General features: G+C 35.3%; 4 protein-coding genes, 1 long non-coding RNA gene and 3 other non-coding genes across 9 annotated transcripts; 4 read left to right on the plus strand and 4 right to left on the minus strand.

Annotated features, from left to right (window-relative positions):
* Positions 1-6,641: 6,641 nt before the first annotated feature.
* Positions 6,642-10,244, minus strand: LOC147536989 (vacuolar protein sorting-associated protein 32 homolog 1-like). Of its 2 annotated transcripts, XM_086641179.1 has the most exons (8): positions 9,909-10,244; positions 9,666-9,764; positions 8,911-9,010; positions 8,519-8,604; positions 8,325-8,416; positions 7,430-7,544; positions 7,159-7,354; positions 6,642-6,843 (listed from the first exon to the last, which is right to left on the minus strand). In XM_086641179.1, exons 2-7 carry the CDS (start codon positions 9,735-9,737, stop codon positions 7,163-7,165), a joined length of 657 nt encoding a protein of 218 aa, XP_086497305.1. In that variant the 5' UTR covers positions 9,738-9,764; positions 9,909-10,244; the 3' UTR covers positions 6,642-6,843; positions 7,159-7,162. The 2 variants fall into 2 exon arrangements, with proteins under 2 accessions (XP_086497305.1, XP_086497306.1); XM_086641180.1 differs by lacking the exon at positions 6,642-6,843 and having other exon boundaries at positions 7,004-7,354; positions 9,909-10,202.
* A 3,073-nt stretch (positions 10,245-13,317) lies between these two features.
* Positions 13,318-13,398, minus strand: TRNAL-AAG (transfer RNA leucine (anticodon AAG)). The gene has a single exon. It is a non-coding gene; the product is annotated as a tRNA-Leu (tRNA).
* Positions 13,399-13,538: 140 nt separating this feature from the next.
* Positions 13,539-16,664, plus strand: LOC147536991 (uncharacterized). Its single transcript, XR_015225524.1, has 2 exons — positions 13,539-13,646; positions 16,481-16,664. It is a non-coding gene; the product is annotated as an uncharacterized LOC147536991 (long non-coding RNA).
* On the minus strand, positions 14,205-17,019 carry LOC147536992 (protein neprosin-like). The gene is made up of 7 exons (XM_086641497.1): positions 16,681-17,019; positions 16,520-16,606; positions 15,794-16,087; positions 15,496-15,657; positions 15,359-15,412; positions 15,068-15,214; positions 14,205-14,667 (listed from the first exon to the last, which is right to left on the minus strand). Exons 1-7 carry the CDS (start codon positions 16,834-16,836, stop codon positions 14,287-14,289), a joined length of 1,281 nt encoding a protein of 426 aa, XP_086497623.1. The 5' UTR covers positions 16,837-17,019; the 3' UTR covers positions 14,205-14,286.
* Positions 17,020-17,309: 290 nt separating this feature from the next.
* LOC147536993 (AP-4 complex subunit sigma-like) lies at positions 17,310-18,393 on the minus strand. Its single transcript, XM_086641498.1, has 4 exons — positions 18,125-18,393; positions 17,942-18,028; positions 17,796-17,864; positions 17,310-17,675 (listed from the first exon to the last, which is right to left on the minus strand). Exons 1-4 carry the CDS (start codon positions 18,263-18,265, stop codon positions 17,541-17,543), a joined length of 432 nt encoding a protein of 143 aa, XP_086497624.1. The 5' UTR covers positions 18,266-18,393; the 3' UTR covers positions 17,310-17,540.
* A 1,655-nt stretch (positions 18,394-20,048) lies between these two features.
* LOC147536994 (serine/threonine-protein kinase Aurora-2) lies at positions 20,049-22,886 on the plus strand. Its single transcript, XM_086644009.1, has 9 exons — positions 20,049-20,165; positions 20,644-20,757; positions 21,222-21,368; positions 21,467-21,562; positions 21,684-21,779; positions 21,871-21,967; positions 22,064-22,181; positions 22,272-22,344; positions 22,463-22,886. Exons 1-9 carry the CDS (start codon positions 20,127-20,129, stop codon positions 22,562-22,564), a joined length of 882 nt encoding a protein of 293 aa, XP_086500135.1. The 5' UTR covers positions 20,049-20,126; the 3' UTR covers positions 22,565-22,886.
* A 525-nt stretch (positions 22,887-23,411) lies between these two features.
* TRNAR-ACG (transfer RNA arginine (anticodon ACG)) lies at positions 23,412-23,484 on the plus strand. The gene has a single exon. It is a non-coding gene; the product is annotated as a tRNA-Arg (tRNA).
* A 1,054-nt stretch (positions 23,485-24,538) lies between these two features.
* On the plus strand, positions 24,539-24,611 carry TRNAR-ACG (transfer RNA arginine (anticodon ACG)). The gene has a single exon. It is a non-coding gene; the product is annotated as a tRNA-Arg (tRNA).
* Positions 24,612-26,031: the final 1,420 nt, after the last annotated feature.

Genomic DNA, 26,031 nt, shown 5'->3' on the forward strand with positions numbered 1-26,031 from the left:
AAACTCTTTTAGATTGATATCTACACTGATATAATTATGTCTTAATATCAAATTTTAACATGACTAGTTTAGTCAATATTGGCCATGTTTATCAAGTAATTATTAAAGTAATTTGCTTTAAGGTAGCACCAAAAAAAAAGGAAAAGTGGGGAAATTAAAAAATAATATCCAATATCCAAATTAATCAGCAAGATTGCAATCCCTAAAGAATAATAAAGAACAAATAATACAAAGTACAAAATATGGTTAGATTTGGTACGAGTGGTTGCTCATGTAAAGTGCAACACTCATTTATACTCCATTTATATACTCATTATATTCATATATATATATATATATATATGTTCACCTAAACATAATTGTTTTATTTCTTCTCTGCCAGCACACATTATATTATTTGGGGGAAGACCTAATTTTGAATTTTTTGTAAGTTAAAAAGATAAGTTATAATTCTTTTTTTTTTTGCTAAAAATCTAATTTTTTTTGTCATAAATTCAATATTTTGGTAAAGTTGTTGCAGAGTTGCCGCAAAGTGTTGCGAAGCTGTTGCAGGGTGTTGTAAAGTTATTACAAATTAAAAAAATAATTAAAGGATTGAAGACTAAAAAAATGGACTTACCTTTTTTCGCAAAAATAAAACATTTATAATGAGTTTTAACCAAATTTCCCGTTATATTAAATAGTGAGATCTGCCTGTGGTAAAATAGATGAGATTTCATATATCCTACAAACATAAAAAATATTAAAAGGATTTTCAGGTGTAAGTTAAATATAAAAATAACATGTTAATGAAAAAAAGAAGAATTAGACGAGACAAAAATAATACTTAGAGTAACAGAAAGAACTAAAATAATACTTATAAGAGTTACACTAAAAAGACAAAAATAATACTGATAAGAGTAACACTGAAAGAACTAAAAAAAAACTATAATGCACTTTCAATACTTTAATAGTACAATCGAGAGTCCACCATTTTTTGGTGCAGTGGTTGGACACTCCCGCTTAGCCCATGAGATCGTGAGATCGAGTTCCGGTAAAAGTAATTTATCATTGAAATTTATCACATGTATTTTAGATATTGCATATTATAATTATGACGCATTAATGTGATTCTAATGTAATGATTTTTAAAGTCTGATCTTAAAAAAAGAAAAAAATGTACAATCAGGATGAATAGTGGAAACAAATATCTAATATTTTCTGAACTTAATTATTTGCTTATTCAATGACTGAGTAGTCTAGATAACAACAAAACGTTAGAGGCATAATATTCAAACAAAATGAATTTAACAACATCTTTTCATGAAAAACTATACACAAGTAGGACTTGTACGAAAATGAGTTGAGAGTGACTATTGCTTGTCATGTAGCTTAGGTGTGTTAATTGTTAATAACCACTTCATAATAGACTAACCTGCGTAAAAGTTACGGGCACAAATATACTGGGAGAAGTGTGTTATATAGATTATAATTCAGTTTAAACTTATCTCGTGTAAAACAGTTTCCAGCAACAATGACTAAGAGACAAAAATTACATATAAAAGATCAACCATAGTCTAAACTCGTTGATCATTGAGTTCCTAACATAAATTAACTGGCTGAGAAAATTACGTGACCATCAATTTTTCTTGGATTTCATAAAGATTACACAACTATTGAGCTACTACCTTTTCAACAGGCCAACTTAACAAGTTATTCAAGAGACAATAACAAAGTCCTGACCCATGGGAACACAAGATCACATCAAAATCACCCATTGCTTTTTTTAAGGATATCTACTCAAAGGGTATGTCTTCATCATGTGTTTAGGTTTTATTGCCATTTTTGCTTCTCATATGGCCCCTACAACATGTGTATGTTTGTTCCTTGAGAGTTAGATAGATTGAGTTTTTTTCTCTCAAATATGATTTGATATTTTGAGGTTGAGTATACTACTCAACTTTCTTAGATAGTATTCTGGTAAGATTTAATGTCCTCAGTCACCGTAATATTATAGATTATATCGTACAAGAGATTTTGTGCATAGTACCATGTAAGAGACTGTTAATCTTTCTTCCTACTAATGATAAGGTCTATTCTAGGACCCAACTCTAGATCTTATGGATGTGAGGTTGTTTACATGGGTAAAATATTATTTTGTAATTAACAACGACAATAATAGAACTTTTGACATTTGAAGATAATAGTTATTGATGAACTACCTAAACTAGTAGATTAAGACCATTCTACTAACTAGCACCTAAAATAAATGTACTTTCCATTCCATGGAAAGGAATCAAAGATAAAGCATTTCTCAAATTCTCAATCTATCATAGAACTAGAGGACACCAAATTTATTATGAATGGGATATTTATCAATTTATGAATTTAAGACTCAGAACCTATATATTCTCCCCTTTTAGCAATTTGGTGTAATTGGTACATTTCAAGATAGATTATGCAAAGTATAGTTCTATTTTGGGCAAAAATACATATTGTTCATAAAGTGTTAATAAGGATTCTATCCAAATTAAATTGTTGGTTTTATACAATGTACTTGCTAATCACGCTTTAAGTACCCACTCTTTCTACATGTTTTTTAATATACATAAGATTTAGGCAACCAACTAGATTTTTCCTGACTTTATTAAGAAACAAATAGTGCGAGTCAGACAAACCAACTTATATATACAGATATAAATATGACTATGTAAGAAGATATTTTGAGATTAAAAATTATCTTTCAACTCGATTTAATAAGTAAGATATTGTTGACAAATCTTCCCCTTCATGTCTCAATAACCTCTCCAAATTAAATACCTACTAGTCTACTACCATTGTTTATTGTGGTGTGTGCCCTCTTTTTCTATCTCTATCTTTTTCAACTTGCACCATCTTGCTTTGAAATAAATGTCAAGAAGCACCTATATAAAAGATTCGACTCACAAGTTTGTTGAAAACTGTTAGGTTGCTGTCCTTTTTCTTTCTTTTATCATGGATCTAAATCTTTTTGTGTTACCAAATTATTAAAAACTAAAAGAGCTAAAACAATTTTTCAGTTCCTTTTCTCTCAACATTTTCCATCCTAAGTATGTAAGATGCTCAATAACAAATAGTGCCTATTGAGATAAACATCATTGTCTCATCTTGAACTTTTTTTTTTTTTGATGAGAGGTGTCTCATCTTGAACTTACGAATACATGTTAGAATACATCTTTACACATGTTAACATCGCACTATAAAACAATCATGGTGTGTTTGGATGGCGGACTCATGAATCCGTGGATTCATGAGTCCTTGGGATTCATGATTCCACGGATTCATGAATCCAAGTAATATTTTTTGACTTGTTTGGTGACTAAGAATCCTATGATTTATTATTATTTGAGTATTTTTAAACGTCTTTAGAAAAAATATGATTTTTGAAAAAAATAATGATTTTGAAAAAAAATAATGATTTTGTAGAAGGAAATATTTTTTTGTTGATTTTAAGTTTGAAATTTAGGTTCATTAATCCAAAATCCTAGCAAATCCTAGGGGGTAGGGTGGGATTTTGGTCCAATACAAATTTTGGAATTAGGAATCCTTAGGATTCAAGAGTCCTAGGATTCTTGGTAGCCAAACAGACCAAGGATTCATGATTCCTACCAAATCCCACTTTTGATAGGAATCCTACTTAGGAATCCTGCAACCAAACACACCATCAATGTTTTCCTTATTCACAAAAATGCTTTTCTTGTATCTCATAGTTATTGGTTAAAACTAGAAATAAGAGCTTATCCAACCAATTAAGATTTGACATGCTGGATAAGAGGTATTGAATAAGCAATGTGGTAGCAATTGTCACTTGATTATACCATCCAACATTTACATGCCTTATTCTTTTTTCCAAGTTAACAAGACAATCTATTTACACTTATCTACTCCTTATATTTTTTTTTTTTTTTTTTTTTTTTTTTTTTTTTGTTGAAAGAAGAAATACAAACAAAAGCACTACAAATTAAGATCCCACTTCATGTTGTCTATAGAGAGCCACGTTCTGGGAATCCTGTGTTTCCGTCCCCACTTCGCGAGAGCGTCAGCCAGGCCATTCGTTTTCCTCGGACTGAACTGAAATCGGATTTGCTCGAAGTGGTTTATTCGAGCTCTGATTTGTTCGATGTTAGATACTGATTGCCAGTTAATAGCTATGTTTCTGTCATGAATATGCCTTATCAGATTGTTGTTGTCGCTTTCAATTATGATGTGGTGAAGATGTAGCTCTTCCGCCCATGTGACAGCTCTAAGGATAGCTATGCTTTCGCATTCTTCCGCCGTTTGTCCCCTGATGCAATCCACTCTAGCCATCCTGAAATCACCGTTTGCATCATGGATGATGTTTCCGATGCCTGCCGGCGTAGTGTGGTTTTTGAAAGAGGCGTCCACGTTTATTTTGAGAAAAGGTGGTGGAGGTGGTTGCCACTGAGGCGGGTCTGCCTTCCTTTTAGCTCTAAATTGCTCAGGGATGTTTGTTATATAGCATTGGATTTGCCGGATAGTCTGCGTCGGCTGGATGTTTTTCTTGCCGAAACTTTTCTCGCATCTAGCTTTCCATATAAACCACATAATTTTTGCTAGAAGCTCGGTCGTTTCATCTTCCAACGAGGCCCAATGTGTAATCCATTCCGGCACGGAGCCAATCTCATCCGTTTTTATGCTGTAATAGAACCAAATTGCCCGTGCAAAGTTGCAGTGGAGAAGAATATGGGTAACAGTTTCCCGATTGTCGCAAAAGGCACATGTATGATCGTTGCCAATGTATCTACCAATTTTGTCTTTTACCGGAAGGCTGTTGGTGCAGCATTTCCAAAGAAAAAGTTTGATTCTGGGGATGGTCCCAATGTTCCATATGAATGCCCAATCTACCTTTTCCGGAGTTCCGGAGTCAGAACTAAGATGCCTATACATAGATTTTATAGTGAATTGCCCAGAGTTTGTGAGTGTCCATACCATTTCATCCTTCTCCGAGGGGTGAAGGTTGATGCCAAGGATCGCGTTGCCGATGTCCTTGTCGAAGTATCTTTGCAGCAGGTTTCTCTTCCAAGAATTATTGGCGATTAGTTGATCAACTGTATTTAGGGGACAATTTTTTAGGTTGAGTAGCGGTGGAGGGTGGTTAGGTATCCAGAAGTCCTGCCAGATATTGATGTTGGTACCTTGGTTAATGTTCCAGAAGATAAGTTTTGAGAGGTTTCCGATGGGTTCGGCAAGCGATTTCCAGACCCATGAGTGATTTTGTTTTGGGGGTGGGTTTATCCGTTTGAAATTTACACAAATTCTCAACCAAAATTTATTATTATAATATTTACTTATTTTAAAAAAGATGTGAATTTTCTGTGTCCCTGTATATAATCACATCATGGTCCCTCATCTTTGGTGAGAAACAAACTTGATCATCATCGGACCACACGATTAGTCACGTTAGGACGTAATTTGTCAAGACGATGATTAAAACTTTAAACTACGTAGAAGTTTAATCAAGAATTTGAAAGAAAAATTCTATGATGTGTTAGCATTAGGGGTGTACACGAGCCGAGCTCTTAACGAGTTGCTCGAGCTCGGCTCGACTATTGCTCGTGCTCGACTCGAATATTAACGAGCACGAACTTAACACGAGCCCAAAATCATACTCGTTTATCTATAATTTCATTTGAAATGTATCTGAATCTAATCTCTCCACTATTTGTAGTTCATTTGAAATGTATCTATAATTTCTTTGAAAATAACGTAAACTGTCCCGAATGATGATCAAAGTCATCAACATTTGGGAGACGAAGAATATGAGGGTGAAATTGTGAAAAGAATGGAGGAAAAATTGAAAAGTGACTCAAGTGGTGGGGGATAAATCTCATGTGACACTTTTGAAAAGGCTTCCAAGCTTTTATCTCATATCTCATGCTTCTTGCCTACCAAGATAGGTGTCCATTTATCTGTGAATCATTCATTCATTAACTTTACTTTTTTTTTTTTATCTTCCAAGAATCTGTAACAGATGAAAAGCACTAAAAAATGAATGAGAAGTCATGAACCACTTGAGTTCTCAGACTCCCCAACACCACCCACTTGGAGATCTAGAGTCTAGAGAGAGAGAGAGAGAGAGAAAGCAATAACTAAAAGTAGAAGATTTGGCAAGTCTTTTCAGTTGGACATATCTCTCTGATGAAATTTTTGGTCCTTTTTGTCTATATTTATGGAGAGAGAGAGTCTGTTCGGTGGGGAGATCTCAAGTACCTAAAAGATTATTTGGAAGTTGTGACCATTCATTTGAGGTGGGGAAAATCCCTTCTACTTTAAACCAAGATTAGGAAGCCAATCTGTTAGACGCTCACAAACTTGAGATAGTATCTGAACTAGGCCAACACTTAAGAATTTGAAGGACCGTATTTGTCCAGCGTCACCCAGGAAAAAAGAGAAAAGAAAAACATATTAGGCTCAAAAGAACATTATACATGACGAGGCGAGTGAACACAAACAACTCTTATAGCCAAGAAAGGCAATTGGTCGAGTTGGATGTCCATAAACTTAATATTTCTTAGTTTGAATCTTTTTTGAGCGCATATGCTGCCAGCAGATCAAAATCATGAAATAAACTTGACAAGAGAAATTATCAAATGGAAACAAGATAGCAAGCAAGAAAGAGAATAATAAGAAGTGTCATAACACCTGCGACTATACAAAAGTCTTCCTTAACAGGGGTATCTCATTGACATCAATCTTTAAGATAGATGAGATTATGGGTTGCTTTTAAGCAATGTAAATATATATCAATCACACATCAAACCCAATCTTTACACAAGTCTCTCATTTAATTTCAGGACCGAAAACCTGCCAAGTACCAAAGAAGGAAAGAACATGAATTAGCTGTCTTTCGACCTCACACTATGCTTTTCTTTTTCCAAATCTAGTCGACGCTGAATGATCTGATTAGATAATGACAAGGTTTCTTTTTTTTAATCCAAACTTTAACAATATAGCACCAATATCATGAAATAAACGAACTGAAGTTCAATTCTTTTTTGGTTTATATAATCGGTAACACTGATGTACTTATTTTGTCAATTGTTTATTTCCTACATATGAAGTCGAATAACGGAAATGTAATTGTTTATCCGCGAAACAAAAGATTAAAAAGTAATGGACCTGTTTAAAGAGCCATCTCCGCCTCTAATGCAGCCAACTCATCTTCCTCAGCTTTGTTTTTCTGAGGAGTAGGGCGTGCTGGTTGTCTTCCAGCTGGGACATAAACCGAAGCGGATGGAGCAGTAGTTGCTGGCTGTAGAAGTTGTTCTTCCAACTCAGCTCCTTCCAACTCCTCTAGTTCAGCTTCCAGTTCATCCTGAAAATAGCAAGATGAATTTGACTCTGGCAGAGGTACATCGAAGTTCAAAAAGAAATGGTATATAAGTACTACCTCATCAAAATCAGCAGCTGCACCAATTGGAGCTGACAATGCTTCCTGTATCTGCTTCATGTTCTCTGTCTGCTCGTTAATTTCATCCATTGTCTTGTCTACATCATCAATATTTCTGTAACACGAGAAAAAGATAACATTTTGACATGGTTAAGTTTCAGTTATCCGCAAAAGAATGAAAATAAGTGGACAAATACAGGTCAAGGAGTAAAACATCCAGCATTAACCGTGCGTAAGGTTTTCAGAGGCGAAAATCGAGTAAGACAGAAATAAGAATTAGTGGGCAGACCGAGGAGGGACTAGAATGGATAATACATAAATATCTATGGTTATATTGTTTCTTATGTTATGGAACTTGACTTAATTAATTGGTCTTGTTTAAAAGACATGCCAAAAATTCGTTAGGCTTAGGCACCCCGCGCGAACTTTTGGAAGCCATGCAAACTATGTGCAAAGCTCAAATAGTATGTGCGAACTTGTAAAACCTTACTCTGTGCGAACTTGTGAAACCTTACATAGGTAGCTAAAGCCTTAAAAACTAATTGATGGATCCTTTTTGATAAATTAAAAGGCCTAAGGAAGTCCCGAAAAAAAAATTCCATATATTTATATGAATGACAAAAACACCAATGTTTACCACGATCACTAAAAATTGTAGTCAATCAGAGAGACAGAATAACCCAATTCCAGATAGAAACTTCTACAGACACGGTTTCGCCTCTGGGAACATAAACTATGCGTACATTTAATTTGTTCGTTAGACTTGAACTATATGTAACTTAAATAGAATGTTAATAAAGGTATTGTTGGAAAACTATAGCACTGAGAGACAGAAGAAACGAGAAAAACCAAAAGAGAACTATTTGTTAAATTCATAAGTGAAGCATCTACTTACGTTGCTTTTTGCATAGCCTTCATAGCAGCGGCTCCAGTCCTTAATGCATCAACTGTCTCAGTTGTCGCTTTTGCACCTTCCAGCATAATCATCTAAATTGGTGTAAAAAACCCCATAAAAATGTAAAACCAACTGTTCGTAGAAAACAATTCGAATAGGAATTTAAAACATCATTGAGAATTTCGTAAATTTACCTGATCATGAATGCGCAGTTGGAAATTTCCAAGTTGCTCAACTTGTTGTTCGTAAAGCCTCTTCCTCTTCAAACATTGAATTGCAGCTAATATAATAAAGATAAGTTAGAACAACGAACTAACCGATTTCATTCGCTAATCTGAAAGATGTCGGATTCCAAAAACAGAAAATTATGGAAATCAATTACTTTGTTCATCGATACACACTACGCTTATTTCACACACGCTATATACATTCATGATTCATCTATATCGTCATTACTACAATGAGTCGAAGTTGGCCCAAAATCCTTACAATTTTGAAATTGTTTCATGTATTAACTAATATAGCATTATGAGCCTCAAAGTTACTAAAAACATGAAAAAGGAACAGGAAAAGACATATCACATACCCCTTTTGTTCTTTGCTCTTGTGAATTCCTTGGCTTTCTCAACCTCTGCAGAAGCCTTCTTTATAAGGACGCCTTCTTTCTTCTCTAGCATTTCAAGTGTCTATAAAACCCAATACCGTTAGTCAGTTGGCGCTTACGAGACGACACTTCACGAAGTAAAAAAAGTAGAATCCTCAGTTTGGAAGTTTTACTAGGGGAAAAAGAGAAGCTCGAGATTGGAACGTGAAAGAAAAGACTAAATTAGGCACGTCAACTAGTAAATGTGCAATGTGCAAGAAACTCATGAGATTTAACACATCAATCAATGCAGAATATGTTTGACGGACGATAAATTCCCTCAATAAAAGGAAAACGCTAGTTGGTTTGAATTTCATGTCATGAATCCGTACTGAATGATGTGGCAACATCTTGATTAGAACATTAACGAATTTGTATTTGAATGTCATTATGATCACATTATTCTTATAATGGTTTCCATTTTATACATATATGAAATTTCCATGAGACCATCTAGAACAAGTACTTCAAAATTCATACATAAGAATTAATAATTCCAAAACCCTAACAATGAAATTAGGATCACCCACAATAGATATTGAAACAATCCAAGAAAAACACACTAAAATTCTGTAAAAATCACTCCTTTAAACAAATTAGACGAAATCACGAAAGACAAAGAACAATAATCAAACATAAAACTAGCCAATATATCCAAATATATATATATATAACAAATAATGATCAAATATTCTAACCTCATTCAACTTATCTAACGTTGTTAATGCATTTGATTCCTGTTTAGGTTTTCCAAACATCCGCGAAAACATGATTACGGCTTAAGACTCGACTATAAGCTGCAAAAAAGAAAAAAGGAGGAAACAATTAGAGATAATAACTGAAACCCTAAGTTATAAACTTGAAGAAATCCCTAGATCGATCAGCTTAACATAGAATGAGTTTTGAGAATTGAACAAATATATAGATGAATAGAACGATACCCAAAAAGTATGAAGATCGAAAGAAAAAAGATGGGTTATTTGAGGGTTTAAGAGAATTAAAGGAATCGATCGGTAAGATTGTGAGGGAAAGTAGAGAGTTTTGATCGGAACCGGGGAAGAAGAGTGGAGTCCGCTATAAAGAATACGGCAAGTCGACTCTAGAGAGAGAGAGAGACCACAGAAGAGAAGCAACCTGGAGGTGGGGAATTCTATTCTACTAGTCACCCTCCCTGGCTATACACACTCGGGAGCGCCTTTGACGGAATCTGGACTCTCTTGGTGAACTGGGCGTCCACTTTACTTCTTTCTCTCTAGTCTATAGGTCTAGACGTCTAGTTTTGATAGTAGGACTGGGGTCTGGTGCGCATCTATAGCGGCCGCAACATTTTTCTAGACCTCCTCTCTTCGCGCCCCCATAGATCGGGACAGTCGGAAGACATTCGGACTGGGTTTAATTTGTGCTGGTCTTGAACAACACGGATTCGACCTAATCTGAGAGCCTTTGACTAACACAAGTTGTGGTCCCCGGACTGCTTAGTCCGAGGTCCACCGAAGAGCCCAGAGAAGGATGGGCTAATAACAAGAAAAAGATGGGGCGCCTTTAAAGGCACTCAAGGACTAGTACCTTGGAATGTTGAGGCGGCCTGAATGGGCATGTAGGAGCTCAAGTGGAAACCAAACCTCCAACTTCTATATAGTGGCAAATGAATACATCTACATGTCGTTGGGGACCAATTAGGCAAGTGTATTGTGGTGTTATAACCAAATTAATGGTGGTGTTATGTAGAATTTTCCCCTCGAGATATCTTAGCTTACTAGTTGTACAATTTCATTTTTTTCAACATAAAAAAAATTGCACGTAGCACAACTTTTTATTTCCGGCAAACACGAATCAAAATAACAATATTGAAACTGAACACATTTGAAAGAACATTTGACTGAGTAGGTTGTGCCTTGTACAATGGAATGATATAATAAATCATTATAAAAGATATTTTTAATGAGGTTCTGTTAAAAGCTCCCACCTGAAATGTCATTAGAGGGCGAGACTATTAGCAGGAGGCTAAGAAACTTACAATCCTATAGAGACCAGAAAATTATTAGCATCCAGTCTTATTCTTAATCTCATTAATTTTTTGTTTCTATCTTACTCCCCTTTTCTCTCTTGTTCGTTTCTCTCTTGTTCGTTTCTCTCTCTGACTTATCTTCTTTCTCACTTCAGCCGCCTAGACTCCTTTTCCGATTTTTTGAGCTTAGCTCAAAAAGGGTTGGTTTGTCCTAGACCTATACATGTCCAAACAGATAAGTTGATATGTTTAATAGTGATAGATCCCTGGCCCAATCGGTCTGAATATGTAACTCAAATTCATATTATTTTCGTGCAGAAAACTATACATTACACATTCAAACATTAAATAATTGGTTGGAGAATGTTTGTATACCTTATTACAAACTTCTCCTTGCTCGATATCGATTAGGAAGTCTCAATCCATTTAGACCTTTAAGGTTTTGAAAAACAGGGTAATAAATGATTTTCTCGGAAGAAGAGGAAAAAAGAAATAATGGAGGCGATCTTGAACCTTAAATACCTAGGTTAGTTGGTTGGTGCTTATATAGGACCTGAATCAATGACCAATGACTCGAGTCAAACAAAGTCCCACCCATTAATACAATTTCGGGTGGGTGCTTTACAACGTCCTTTCTACTGTGTCTGCCGTACGCAAATGAATAGTGTTATCATACCGAGTCATTACATTTGAATGAGTTTGATACATCATTATTATAATATGTAAAACACCTTTCATAGGTGACACCTTCAACAAGACCTCATCTCCAACGATAAACTCCAAATTCTTTCGTTGCTTATCAGCATAGCTCGTATGAAGGCTTTCAGCTGCTTGGAGCCTACTTCAAATCAAAGCAATCTTCTTAGAAGTGTCCCGAATCACCTCTGGTCCTTCTAGTTTCGCGTATCCTGCCTCTGTCCAACACAATGGTGACCGACAAGGTCTCCTGTATAATGCCTCGAAAGGTGTTATGCCAACACTAGATTGGTAACTATTATTATATGCAAATTCCACCAAAGGTAAGTGATCTTGCCAACTCCCTCTAAGATCTAGTACTGAACATCACAACATATCCTCGTGTACTTTGTTAACTCGTTCTGTCTGTTCATTTACCTGAGGGTGAAAGGCTGTACTAAAGTGTGAAGATGTCCCCTTAGAAGCTTGGAAACTGTTCCAAAATCGTGAAGAAAAGGACAAGTGTTTGTCTGAAACAATAGACACTAGAACTCCGTGCAACCTCACTACCTCCTTGATGTAAAGTTGTGTCAGTCGATCTCCAATTAGATTGCTGGATTTGGAATTCTTGCAATAATGGAAATCCATACTTGAGAGTTTATAGGAAACATCATAATTATAATATAATATGTAATACATCAAAATCTTGGATGAATAGTATCACCGTCAATTAAAGACATCTTTGGACTCTAAAAGTCATATACGCGCAGGGTGGTGGACTGTACAAAATTTTATTCACAAGAAAGTAAAATACAAAATAACTTGTTAAGTTTCTAGTTTCTATCACGAACAAACCACTTAATCAGAAATAGTGACAATAACAAACATAGTATCTTTCCATAGAGAAGACTTTTTTTTTTCTATCTCTCTAAAATCTTTGCTTGCATAACCGTCTTCTTCTTAAGAGATCTGACTTTCTTCGGCGAAAGGTTCTCCCTTCGCCGGATCCCTTTCCCGTTCTATTAATAGCCATGTTATCCTTCCGTTCATAGTTTCTAGGGTTTCCTTTAGGAGCATCAAGAATACGGAGTACCTGACTTCTACTTCAGGTACAAAACCTGCATACAAGTGATGTTGTGAGAATGCTTGAAGGTCTCACTTCTACTTCTGATACAACACCTGTATAATACTCTCATGTTCAAGTTTCATGTGAAAGTGTTTATTGAGATGCACAAAAGGGAAATAGTGTTCATATGAAGATAGAGTTGCTGTTTCTGTTTCTCGTTTGCTTTTTGTGAAGGATTCTTACTACGCTTCTCGAGGAGGAACTCTTACGCGGACTTGAAGATTCATATCGTTACTTTTGGTTCTCCGGTGATGGCGGCGGTCGGTGACGGAAGTGGTTTTCCGGTGCCAGTGGTGGTTCTTTTAGTTTTTTTTTCAATTATGTTGTTGACCTTTAGGGTCTTTTCATCTTTGATTTTTAAGATCTTTTCATATTTCTTACTTTCGTTAGTGTCTAGTCAAGTTCTCTCAATACATGAGGCACTTTACATACTCTCAAGTATCCGAGAGGAATAACATTTTAGCCCTGTAAATTTGTGATTGTATCACTTATATGAATGAAATATGGTTTCGGGGTTTCAAACCAAAAAAAAAAAAATACTTGTTGAGAGTGGGATTTGAACCCACGCCCTTTCGGACCAGAACCTTAATCTGGCGCCTTAGACCAACTCGGCCATCTCAACCTTGTTGAAAAGGTTCCAAGGATAAAAAATACGATTTAGTGGAAATGACATCTAGTCGTCCAATCTTGCAAACTTTCATAAGAGAGGACAAAGATTTGATTTTTCAAGTTTGAGTGTGATGTTGTGGTGTACTTTGGTGAAAAAAATTGGATTTATTTAGTGGGAATTTAGAGAGAAAGAGGAGATAAGAGAAGAAAAGCAAATTAATGATACAGGAAGAGAAATGCCAAAGCAAATTAATGATTCAGGTCAGATGTGTTCAGTTGTGGTTTCATTTTCTCTCTCTAAAAATTCATAATTGAGTATAGATTATTATTTTTTGTTAAGGGGTTTTTCATTTGAAGTCCAAAATTGATGTGGGTAGTTGCACATGCCGGGTACACAATAAATACCTAATTTTGATGATTTTCTTGTGATTTGATGTTTACACTATGATATGGTTTTATTGATATTGTGTTCTCATTTCTCCTCAAACTGTGAAAACTCTTCATATTGCCAATAGTTTTTGAGTTCTTTGTAATAGAATTAGGTTTTTGGCTTTCTCAATTCAATTCTCAGTACCTACAACTTCAGTTTGAAAGTTATCCAGTAAATCTTAGATATAGAAAAATGCAAGGGAAAAAGAATTAGCCAGACTCTGTTCAGAAATCTTATGTGCCCTGATGTGATTTGTGCTTTCGATGATTTTGATCCACTGAAGCACGAATCACTGCAAGCTACATAGGATTTGTGCCAAAAGTCTTCCTAGTTTTTCTTGATTTTAGCATTACTCTTAGATATATTACTAGTTTCAAAAATATTATGAGTTGAGTCTATAATCACTTCATTAATGTATAACAATGGTTAACTTAGGTCATAGACCGATTAGCGAAAACAGTATGGACTTCTTCATGGACACCAACGGCTCCTACCCGGACCTCCGAAGAAAAATTCAGGCTCTTTAATGTATTGAACATAGTTATAAGAACTATAACAATAGGGCTCGTCCATATACTCGTGAACCCATTCTGGGTACCTCTCTGTTAAGGAGTAGTCCATTATTCTGATGTGATGAATATAGGCTGGAGAACCCCATAACCTAGGTTGATTTCCATTGCCCATTGCTGTTCCTGTGTGAGGTATACCTTCTTTTCCTAAGTTTTTACTATAGACCTCACCTCCGAATTGCACCACACTTGCTTTCTGTCTTAATAATCCAAACAATGAACCCGGCCAATATCCAACAACTTTATCGTCGTACCTCAACCACCAGTTGCTTGTGTGTGTATCCTGAAATCACCAACAAAACAATTTTAGAGTAGGGTTGATACTTTCGACAAAGAGAGGTAAGAAGTTTCCGTGTTTGTAGTCGGACTTAGGAGTTAACAAGTTGGGTTGTGCCCCAAGCCTGAGCCAATTTTGGTGAACTCGGCTCGGTAGCTCACATATGTGATGGCTGTGTTATTTCTCTAGACTCCCAACAAACCCCTCTGCGCTCAAGCTCAGTCTAGCCGAGCCAGGAATCAGTCCAGAGTCGACCTACTTAGTTCCATGGACAAAGAACTCTTTGTCATCCCAACAAAGGGTAGTCTCATAACCAAGAATATAATAGCTAGATTCTCTCAACTCATTGTCAATTGGTCTCGAGTTGGATGTCTAATTTAACACAAACAAGAAAACACGCTCTTACCATGAATATGGAAATTGGTATATCATATTGACCGCCCCACTCGGTTGAAATTGGCTCGATTGTGCCACCAAGGGTTATCTCTTGGCTCGTTTGCACAAACCCTGTGCAAATTAGGTCAAAGCAACCTGTCTTCACCGATCCGTCGATCTAGTATCAAAGAAAAAATGGTCATAAATCAGTAGTTACCCGCACAAAAACTAACGCTGCTCATTAATATTCTAATTGTACTTGCACACGCTTCAGATTATTCTTTTGTGTTATTAGCATTTCATATCATCACTAGAAACTTACAGTCCAATATGCGAAAAATCTTGTTCTTTTATCGCCATAAACAGTAGGATTTACCTGAAATATTTGCACAAATAATTCATACATGTAATGATTTACTTCTAAAGATATAAATGACATATATATATGTATGTACTAACCGTCCATCCGCATTCAATACTCTCAAATGATGTACGAGGGCCGCTAAGAAGCCATATTTGACCTGTTGAGTACTCATCATGAGCTTCCACAAATGGATTCCAAACATTTATCTCTCCTCTAGCTCCTAAATAACTGTATCCTTGAGTTATTAAAACTGCAATCTGCAGTTTCAAAACTTAGTAATATTATTAGCCGAGTATATTGTTTTAGACTTCAGAGTCACATTTGAATTTGAATCAGATCTGATAAAAATTCGAAGAGATTTCTTAAAACTGAAAACGGTAGAAGCTTACTTACTGAACGATTGACAAAAAGATAATTTGAATGTTGATTTTGGTTATATAGATGTTCAAATTTATCTGTTATGTTGTTATGTACTTTAGAAGAATTCCAAGCTATATAAGGACTCTTCCTTCCATAGCTCTCGAGAGAAGTAGCTCTTAGTAAGTCTTCTTTTTTGATCCTCCGAATAGGGATTGTTCCGTCTGGACAATTTCCACTTTTCTGCCATTTCTGCGATATTTTTGGTACGGATGACTCGTTGTTCTTCATCGTTGTCAACTCTGTCTTTGGAAGATAACTTGGTTTCATCTGCATGAATGTTTAGATCAACAAACCAAATGATGATTAATTCTATTTCAGTACTACATCTATTGCTAGTTATAATGATTTTGAGTCAGACCTTGAGTTAGATTTCATATCTGCAATTACAAAAAGAAACACTAGGGTGCCCTTTGCTTTTTTTTTTTTGTTAAATCTAAATTTGAAATTTGAAATGAATAATGTGTAATTTACTTGTATAGTTTGAGTACGTCCATGTGTTTACTTTTCTAATCAATTCAGACATTAAAACAAGTCTTCTTTTCAAATTCAGAATTGTTTTTAAATCTGAAAACATATGCATTGGATGTGGTGTTCGCTCATTTTGCAAATATTTAGTGATTAACGTTGGGTTTATTTTTCACTGGAGTAACCATGTTTTAGGTCAATACTACTTAGCGAGAACCATGAAGAGAAGCAAACCTGAAGGATATGATTCTTAAGAGCAGGATGATCGAAAGCAGGTTGTTTGTAGATATCAACGCAGTCAATAATATCACCATCTTCACTCTGTAAGAACAAAAAATTAACTCAATTGTAAGGTTTCGATCATTAAAAAAAAAGAAAACAAGCGAAAAGCTTACCTCGATGCTCTTAAGTGGAGGTTTGTTGAGAAGGTGCAACTTCATGTCAACTTCCAAAAGTCTTTTATTAGTGTCTACTCCATAACTTGTAAAAATAGAAGCCAACAATACTAAGAAAAACATTTTCCCTTCCAATCCAAAACCATAAATCCTCATTTCTTGTTATTTTCTCTTTATAAAATGATGAAATAACAAAGTTTAATTTGGTTGAATGCTATATAATAAAAGAAAGAGTAATTATTCATGGCTTGTAATTATCTAAAGGAAGTTCTATTAGTTGAATCATATTGTTAGTGTGAAGATAACCATAAACACACAAATATCACCCACTTATGACTCGAGTCGACCACTCCCATCAAACCGAAAGATATACCACACAACTCTGAACCACTAAGAGAAGCCAGCCCTTCACATATCTATCGACTGAGAGACCTAAGTTCGAATATTACCCTTTTCAAGCAAAGAAGAAGTCTAACATTTCCTTATTCAACTGAATGAAGATATTAAGACCGGTACGATAGTTGTTTAGTCCCAACAATTTTATTATTTTTTTCAACTATATGTTGAAGTACTACTATAAATGAATCGAAATTTGAATAAGAAAATAAAATGCAAATATTGAAAGACCGTTTCGATAAAAAAAATATTTTAATGTGAATTTTGTATTCATTTCCTTGTTGATTACAATTGTCATTTTCTTCTTCTTTTTCCCTTTCTGACTGAGATGATGGTTTAATGTGAATCACTCCGAGAAGGCGAGAATGTGACGGGCATTTCCACCCCAAATCTCACATGATATCTGCAAATGCGATTCCACCCCAAATCTCAGATGATTTCAGCAAACGTGGTTCCATCATATATTACGTAGATTTGTCCAAGATCTGTATCGGAGCGAGAATATTCGTCTTGTTTGTCTCAACAATACACCCATTCATTACCATTTCCTCTAGCATAAAATGTACCTTCTCTAGATGGAACATTATATCTAATTCACACTGCACATTTTCATTTCAAGCAACAAAAGCAAAGAATGTCAAAAAAATGATCCAAAATTTGCAATTTTTCTTCATTTAAATAATCAAAAAGAAACATATTGTGTTTCTAATTCAACTTACCACATTACCAAAATGACGATCCATCGTTTCGACTAGCAAATGTATGAATTCTAGAATAGAAAGTTCATTCTGCAAACTCAAATAAAATTAATTAACAACTTACAAAAATATACTAATATGACATGTAAGTGGATTAATAAAATTACCTCATCGTCTTCGACACCAACCAAGAAGAAAAGAGATGCATATCTTCTATAAACAACTTTGTAATTCCGGTGTTCGACGAAAGAACACTAGGTTTTCAGAGGCAGAGGATTTAATGTTAGTGGATGAAGATCAATGGGAACACAATATAGTTTAGAGAGAGAGAGAGAGAGGGGGTAACTAACCTGTTGCTCAGAACGGGAAAGACATTTTCGAACAATTTCACCTTCAAGAACACGACGTTGATCAAGAGTGAGGTACTCGTAATATTGAGCAAGACGAGTTTGTCCTTGTTTGTTCACCAACAATACGAATCTGATTCCCATCTTCACAATTCAATTCTACTTCTTAATCAAACTAACAACCAAAATTTCCAGTTTTCAGATGCTAAAGTTAGGGTTTCTGGTTATAGAGATAGAGCTTCCCGGGTCTCAATCAACTTTCCATTTGACACGCAAAAAACTGTTGAGAATGAATCCTACTTTTTTAGCAGTCAGATCTGAATCGAGGTCTTAATTGAATCAAACTTAGATTTGAAAATGTTAGTAATTTTTGGGGACAACTTGTTTTTTACATATTTGTTGACTAAAGGAAAAACAAAGGAAAAACAAAAAACAAGACTCACTACAATCATAGGAGGAAAGTAGGGTAGGTAGTCCACTCTTTGGATCTCTTCTGTTTTGCTATCTTGTCTGCTTTAGAATTGCCCTTTCGTAGTATGTGTGAGTATCGAATACTTTCAAAAATCCTGATTCTTGTCGTCGTATCGTTGTTATGAGCGCCATTGATTGCCATTGGAAATTCTTGTGTTGATTTCGAAGATGATTGATAATATTTTTATTATCATTTTCCATATGCAGATATTCCACTTTATTTGTCGCTTCCCATGTAATGCTGTGTAAAATTGCTTTTGCTTCACATTCTTCCGCATTCCTTCCTTGAGTTGTTTCTGCTGTTGAGATAATGAATTGGTTTTGAGAGTTATATACGGTGTTTTTTATGCTTGCAGTTTCCTCTATGCTTGTAAATGATGCGTCTGTGTTAATTTTGACGTAAGGCTCTTCGGGTGGGCGAAGGAGTCCATTCTGCCATACTTTTGTTTTGTCTATTTTGGTTGCATTGCTGTGTAGTCGTTTGCATGTATGTTTCGAATCATTTGTTGTTGGGTCGGGATTGGGGGGCGAAAATAGAGGTCGCACCTGACTTTCCATATACACCAAAGAATTTTAGCAAGAAGGTTTACCTGAGTTGTTTCCAGTTCTTGCCAAGATAAGATCCATTCTTTCACTGCGATAATTTGGTTTGTGCGTACTGCAAAATAAGACATACAAGTTTCGCATATGAGCAGTGAAGTAAAACATGTTCCATCGTTTATATTTGGTTGCAATAATCACAGTTATATTTTTGTCCGATATATTTTCCAATTTTCATTCTGACTGGTAGGCTACTAGTACAACATTTTCACAGAAAAATTTTTATTCGCGGTATAGTTCGGATATTTCATATAAAGTGCCAGTTTGGATGAGACATATGGATTTTTATACATTTCCAATGGATGTTATATGTACAAGCCCAAAATTTACATGTGAACCTTAAGCGTTTAGGAACTTTATAGGGTTTATGATCTTTATCTTTTGATCTTATGATGGTGAAGTTTTTTTGTGTTGCGATTTTTGTTTCACATGTCATTACACGCATAAACGAAAAATCTTAATAAATTGAGGGTATAATAGGATATTGAATTAAAAGTTTGATTCCTATCCCTACATGAATCAAACACAAAGTCACAAATTTCATAGGAATCACACTCCAAGTCCCAGTCAAACCAAACATTGTATTAAAATTATACGATTATCAGGAGTTTTTTTGTTAAAATCACGATAATCAAGAGTTTCATCTCATTTCGTGCGCCAAACATACCCTACGAGTTTTGTTTTGTCAGGGAATCGGTCAATCTTTCGGTGGCAAGCAATATTAGGTTCGGACGGAGATCTAGAGTTCGAAAGAAGGCTCCATTATTTGTCTACGTGGAAACGTACAGAATTCGACCGTTGCAAGTTTCATTCATTCAAAATACACCCCCACTTCCTCACTTTCTTTCTCATTTATTCTTCGCATCTCTTTCTCTCTCTACTTCTTCTTCTTCTTCTCTCTCTCTCTCTTCCTTTCCGTCTCTCTTCATTTCAGATGGGAATGGCTACAGAAACGCTACCAGGAGATAATAAGGTAAGAAACACAAAACAATTCTGCTTCTCTTTATGTTTCTTTAGATTTTAATTCATATTTTAGGGTTTATCGTATTAGGGTTAAATTTTTTATTCTTGACTACCCTTTTGATTTTCAGAAACTAGGAACCAGATCTGACATATGTGTTTTTCGTCGTTTAATAAGTGAAATTCAGATGTTTGTTAAAGAATCGAGGGTTTCGGAATTTATTATTAAGGTTCCAGATCTTGGTTACAATCTTGAAGATCAGATAATAACCATGAAAAATAAGACTTTTTTGGGGTATAAACTGTTTTGATTGTGCAATCTGTCTCTACTTGTTGACGAATCTGGGTAATTTAGGGTTTCTGGGGTCTGAAGATGACCTCTTTAAAAGTTCTTTTTTGAGCTGTAAACATATTTTGGTGTTCATACATGATGTTGATAGATTCAAGAAATTAGGGTTTCTTCTGTCCTGATCAAGTTTTAAAATTTGCAGTCTTCATCAGAGGTGTCTGGTGCTGAGTTAAGGTGGACTCTGAACGACTTTGACATTGGAAAGCCTCTTGGAAGAGGAAAGTTTGGCCATGTTTATTTGGCAAGAGAAAAAAAGGTGATTTATTTCATTGAATTGGCTTTCATTTTAGGAACAAATTGTGTTTATATGTGTGTGGGGAAGCAATAGGAATTCAGTCCACATATAACTCGTATTAGGTATACAAAATGTTATCGATGACATTGTGCTGCAAATCAATATGATTAGTTGTAGGTATAGAGTTCGGACTTCTTTGGACTCTTTTCATCTCTTAAATTGTTAACATATGTAACTCCTCTTAGGTATACAAATTGTTATCGATGACTTTGTGCTGCAAATCAATATGATTAGTTAGAGTTAGAACTTCTTTTGGAGTCTACCTTCATCTCTTAAATTATTAAGCTATGGGTGTTTTTGGTTTTGATCCTAAACATCTTTGTAATTCCATTATCTTCAATTGGTTTAATGTTACTGAAATTACTCGATTCATATTTGGTAGTAGGTGATAAAGAAAATTTGTTTGACATTTTTCTTTTTAATAGAGTAACCATATTGTGGCACTTAAAGTACTCTTTAAGAGCCAGCTAAAGCAATCCCAAGTTGAGCATCAGCTGCGCAGAGAAGTTGAGATACAAAGCCATCTCCGCCACCCCAACATCTTGCGCCTCTATGGTTACTTCTATGATCAGGTATGAAAGTTCTCGATTACTCCTTTCTGGCACTTAATCTTGTCAAGCCTAAAATGTTATTAACACAGGACCCAATTTCTCTCATCTAATACTTGCAGACAAGGGTTTACTTGATACTAGAATATGCTGCAAAAGGCGAACTCTATAAGGAACTACAGAAATGTCAATATTTCAGCGAAAGACGATCTGCCACTGTGAGTTTATTCTGTGCTCACTCGTTGCCCCCTTTACTATCTTTCACCTTTGCTCGTAATTCATGGAAGGGTCTAATTGAATACTTCTTTTTTGTATGTGGGCGTGCTCGAAATGCAACAGTACATTTCATCATTAGCTCGAGCATTGATATATTGTCATGGGAAACATGTCATACACCGAGATATCAAACCGGAGAACCTTTTGATTGGTGCTAAGGTTTGTAATCCAACACTGACTGATTTTTTGTGCGACTGTTGGATACTCGGTTCTCATGCTTTATCTGAATTAACATTGGTTTTCTCAACAGGGAGAACTAAAAATTGCAGATTTTGGTTGGTCTGTGCATACTTTTAACCGCAGAAGGACCATGTGTGGCACTTTAGATTATCTTCCCCCTGAAATGGGTACGTAAATAAGTCGTACTTCGGGTGGGTGGAGAGATATATATCTCTTACGAGTCTTATATCTAACTTTGTGATAAAACATTTTTGATTTTACAGTGGAGAGTGTAGAGCACGACTCCAGTGTGGATATTTGGAGCCTTGGAGTCTTGTGCTATGAATTTCTGTATGGGATGCCCCCGTTTGAGGCAAAAGAACATTCCGATACCTATAGAAGGTACAGAGACAATTTCCGTCCATATTGGGTTGATTTTATTTTCTAATGGTTGCGAATTTCTGAAAACTTTTGAATGGTGCAACCTTGCAGGATTATTAAAGTGGATCTTAAGTTTCCTCCAACACCAATTGTTTCTTCTTCGGCAAAGGACCTTATTAGCCAGGTATGATATCATAACATAATCCCCTTTTCAATTAAGCAAGAATGAGCATTGATTTCAGAATTCCAAATTTTTAGATATCAACAGCACTTCTTATGTCTTTTTGTTTGTTCAATTGCAGATGCTAGTCAAGGACTCAGACAAACGTCTTCCGCTACACAAGCTTCTTGAGCATCCATGGATTATTCAAAATGCAGATCCTTCAGGCATTTATAAGGCCTGAGCAGTGAAGACTTGAGCTCAATATAGGAAATTATGTCATCTAATTGTGGTTTCATAAAATGTTATCGTCATCTCTCTCTCTCTCTTGTAATAGCTCTTTACATATATAGCTTTGTTTCATTCCTTGGGTGTTTCTGTGTACTGAGTTTAGAGGTTTATAATCATGTAACAGTCGTCTTGTTAAAGTGAGACTTTGGAGCTGTAATAGGGAAGACTATCAAGTGATTGTTCTTCAAGATGAAACAAAGTTTGTTATCTACCTGCAGTTGCTCACAAACTTCTAGTGTTTTTCATTTTTAAATAAAATTGTACTTATTTGTGTATCTTTCCACTGATTGGTGTTCGTAAACAGGTGGACATTTGACGGCCTTCATTTCGAAGTCGACATGTCAAGGTTGAAGTTTGATTAATCCACCAGGCCAAACTTGTACAAATAAGTTGAAGTTTGTTATCTTCAATTTGCCAACATTTAATTATAAGATATCTTAAGAAGAAATCCAATATTTGAGATTCCTTTTGAAGACCTCATTTCTCCACTCAATATCAAAAAGCTATCTATACAGATAATTTTTCAAGTTTTTATAGTATTGCATTGATATATATATCTTTCGAATTGAGAATCTCAATAATGTCATCTAGAAAAGAGAATCTCCATTATGACCGAAAAATAAGACATTGTCAAGAATTGTGACCAAACAAATTAAACTGGAGATTTAGATTATGACAAAATAATATAAGAGAACAAAGTCGAATCAGGTTCAGACAGTTTGTTGTGGCTGGTTTAAGTTGAAATCAGATTCACACAAGATGAAGTCCATGAAGTGTCCAATCGCCATGGTGTTCACGTTGACTCTGTGGCCCAATGGATAAGGCGCTGGTCTACGAAACCAGAGATTCTGGGTTCGATCCCCAGCAGAGTCAGTATAAACTTTTAGTATATATTTTTTTAAGAACAGAATTTTAGGGTTTGATCCAATGAAATATAATTTGGTAATAAATGTGTGAACTTTGTTTTTAATCATGTGTTGTTGGATTTAGTAAGAAAATTTTGTGGAGTAGACAGGAAGAAGAAGCTACTACAATTAGATAAGCTAACACTATCCGTTTAAGCAAACCAGAGTCCCACCCACCTTGACAAATCTCCCAACCCTAATTCTCTCATTCACTTCTGCTCCTCTCCCTCGAAGACCTCTACTTTCGAAGTAAGTAACTTGTAAGGTGGCTCGTTTCCCTTCTTTTGTTTTTGCTACGCATTTCAGCAATCCACATAATTTGGATCGTTTCATTTTAAAACGACTAGCATTGAGATGTTATAATGCCTGAGTGTCAAGTTATTTAGTTGTACAAATCGACTTTCTATATTAATCAATCATGTGAAATAACAATTGTAATGCGTATGCAATAGTAACATACGCAGCTCAAACTAGCTATGTACAATATCATCACATTCAGATGTTTACTTAGGCCATATAAGACTATATATATATATATATATATATATATATATATATATATATATATATATATCAAATATCTTGTTCTACATAAAATTTCTAGGATCTTTTTTTTTTGTTGAAAGAAATTTCTAGGATCTTGGTGATGTAGGATTTTCCCTTCGAAAATAAAACGTCACTCCTTTTGTATCTTTCTACGACGGTTTTTTTTTCTCTAATTGTTGTGTCGGGGTTGAAATCTGACTATCACAACACTTAAGTTGTAAACATATGACAAATCTGCCCCGTCAGAGAGGTAGTCTCTAGGGTTACATTCCTTGTGGAAGGAGTATCAATTGATGCATATGTGGAAGGAGTATCAATTGATGCATATAAGTGATTTTCCAATTTATCAAATGGCTGTTCAGTACTTGACTTTTGTTTAAGTCGAGTGATTCAGACTCTCACAATCTCACAAATAAGTAAAATCCTTAAAATTTCTTATAGATAATAATATTAACTTCGTCAATGTTTCCAACGATGACTCTGTGGCCCAATGGATAAGGCGCTGGTCTACGAAACCAGAGATTCTGGGTTCGATCCCCAGCAGAGTCGATATAAGTGTTAATTTTTTACAAACGGATGAAGTACATTTGGTTTGGTGATCGGCTGGTTCATGATTTTTGTTGCTGAAGTGAGAAAGTGGAGTATCCATTTGAGTTTGTAAAGAGCCACTTGAACAATTTCCTCCAATCTCCACCACCATTATTTCTACACTCCGGTAATGCGAACGGCCATCGACGAAAACCTTTGATATTTTTTCTTCGAAACTTCACTATTATCTGACCACCATCACCACCATTAGTTTCTCGCTTTTCCTCCCTCTCCCCTTCTCCTCTTCTTCCTCCTCCCTATATTTATCTTCTCCTACCTATTTCTCACCCCTTCTCCTTCTCTTTATCTATTCCGACAAAATATATTGGAAAGCGACACTAGTTTGGAGGATTTCTCCTAAACCAAATCAGTTTTTCGGCGAATCAGGATAGATAAAGATAAGAGAAAATAGAAACGGGTGAGGGAAGAGAGAGAAGAAAGATAAATGGAGGTTGTAGTGGTGAAAGGAAAGGAATAAAAAAAGTGAAGAAAAGAGAGAAAAGTGGTGGTGGCCGGAGTTGGTGGTAGTAAATGAAGAAGAAAAAGAAGATATTGTGTTTGTCTTTAAATTTTGGCTGTTTAAAAAATACGAGCAAAAACATCATCTTTTAAAGTTGTCTGACGGTTTAAAAAAAATGGTTATGTTTGAATTTATGGAAACTAGGGCGAAAAAAAAGAAGTCATAAACTAAGGGACAAAAAAGAAAGTAAACCATAATATATTTTAGATATTATGTGAAGTCTTCATCATCTAACAATCACATGTGGTTGATGTCTTCATGATCTAGTGGTAAATATTAATCTCCTTTACATCTACATCCATAGAGTCCCACCGAACCTACCACCCTTAATTTTTTTTTGTTCTAAGGATCACAAATTAATAAATTGAAGTGTTATTACAATATTTGTGCAAAAGGAAAGATGAAAATATAGTCATTTGTGCGAGTCCATTTTGCTAAACTGTTAGTTGGAGCATTTTCTTTGCAAGGAATATGGGAGAACTTGACACCATTGAACTATGGAAGAAGGTAGCCGATTGCCTTAACATGAGCCTTCGACTATCGGTGAATCATGTTTGTTGGGTTTGGAAGATGCTTGATGATTGGTTGATTGTCACTTTCCACATGTAAGAAATTAACATTGTTGCTAGAAGCCCATTTGATTCCCATTGAAATAGCTTGGATTTCATATTCTTCCTCGTTTCTTGATCGGATGGTATCAGCCTTTGCATAAATGAATTGAGCTATGTGGTGTTGAATTATGCAGCTAATTCCAGCAATATCTTGAGTTTTGGTTAATGAGACATCGGTGTTCATTTTAACATAGAGATTAATTGGGGGTGCCGATTTTGTCACTTTTATTATAGGAGTTTTTGACGTTCT

Source organism: Eschscholzia californica, unplaced genomic scaffold (assembly GCF_041429995.1).
Source record: "Eschscholzia californica isolate CP2 unplaced genomic scaffold, dmEscCali1.0.p SCAF_5, whole genome shotgun sequence".
Taxonomy (NCBI): Eukaryota; Viridiplantae; Streptophyta; class Magnoliopsida; order Ranunculales; family Papaveraceae; genus Eschscholzia; species Eschscholzia californica.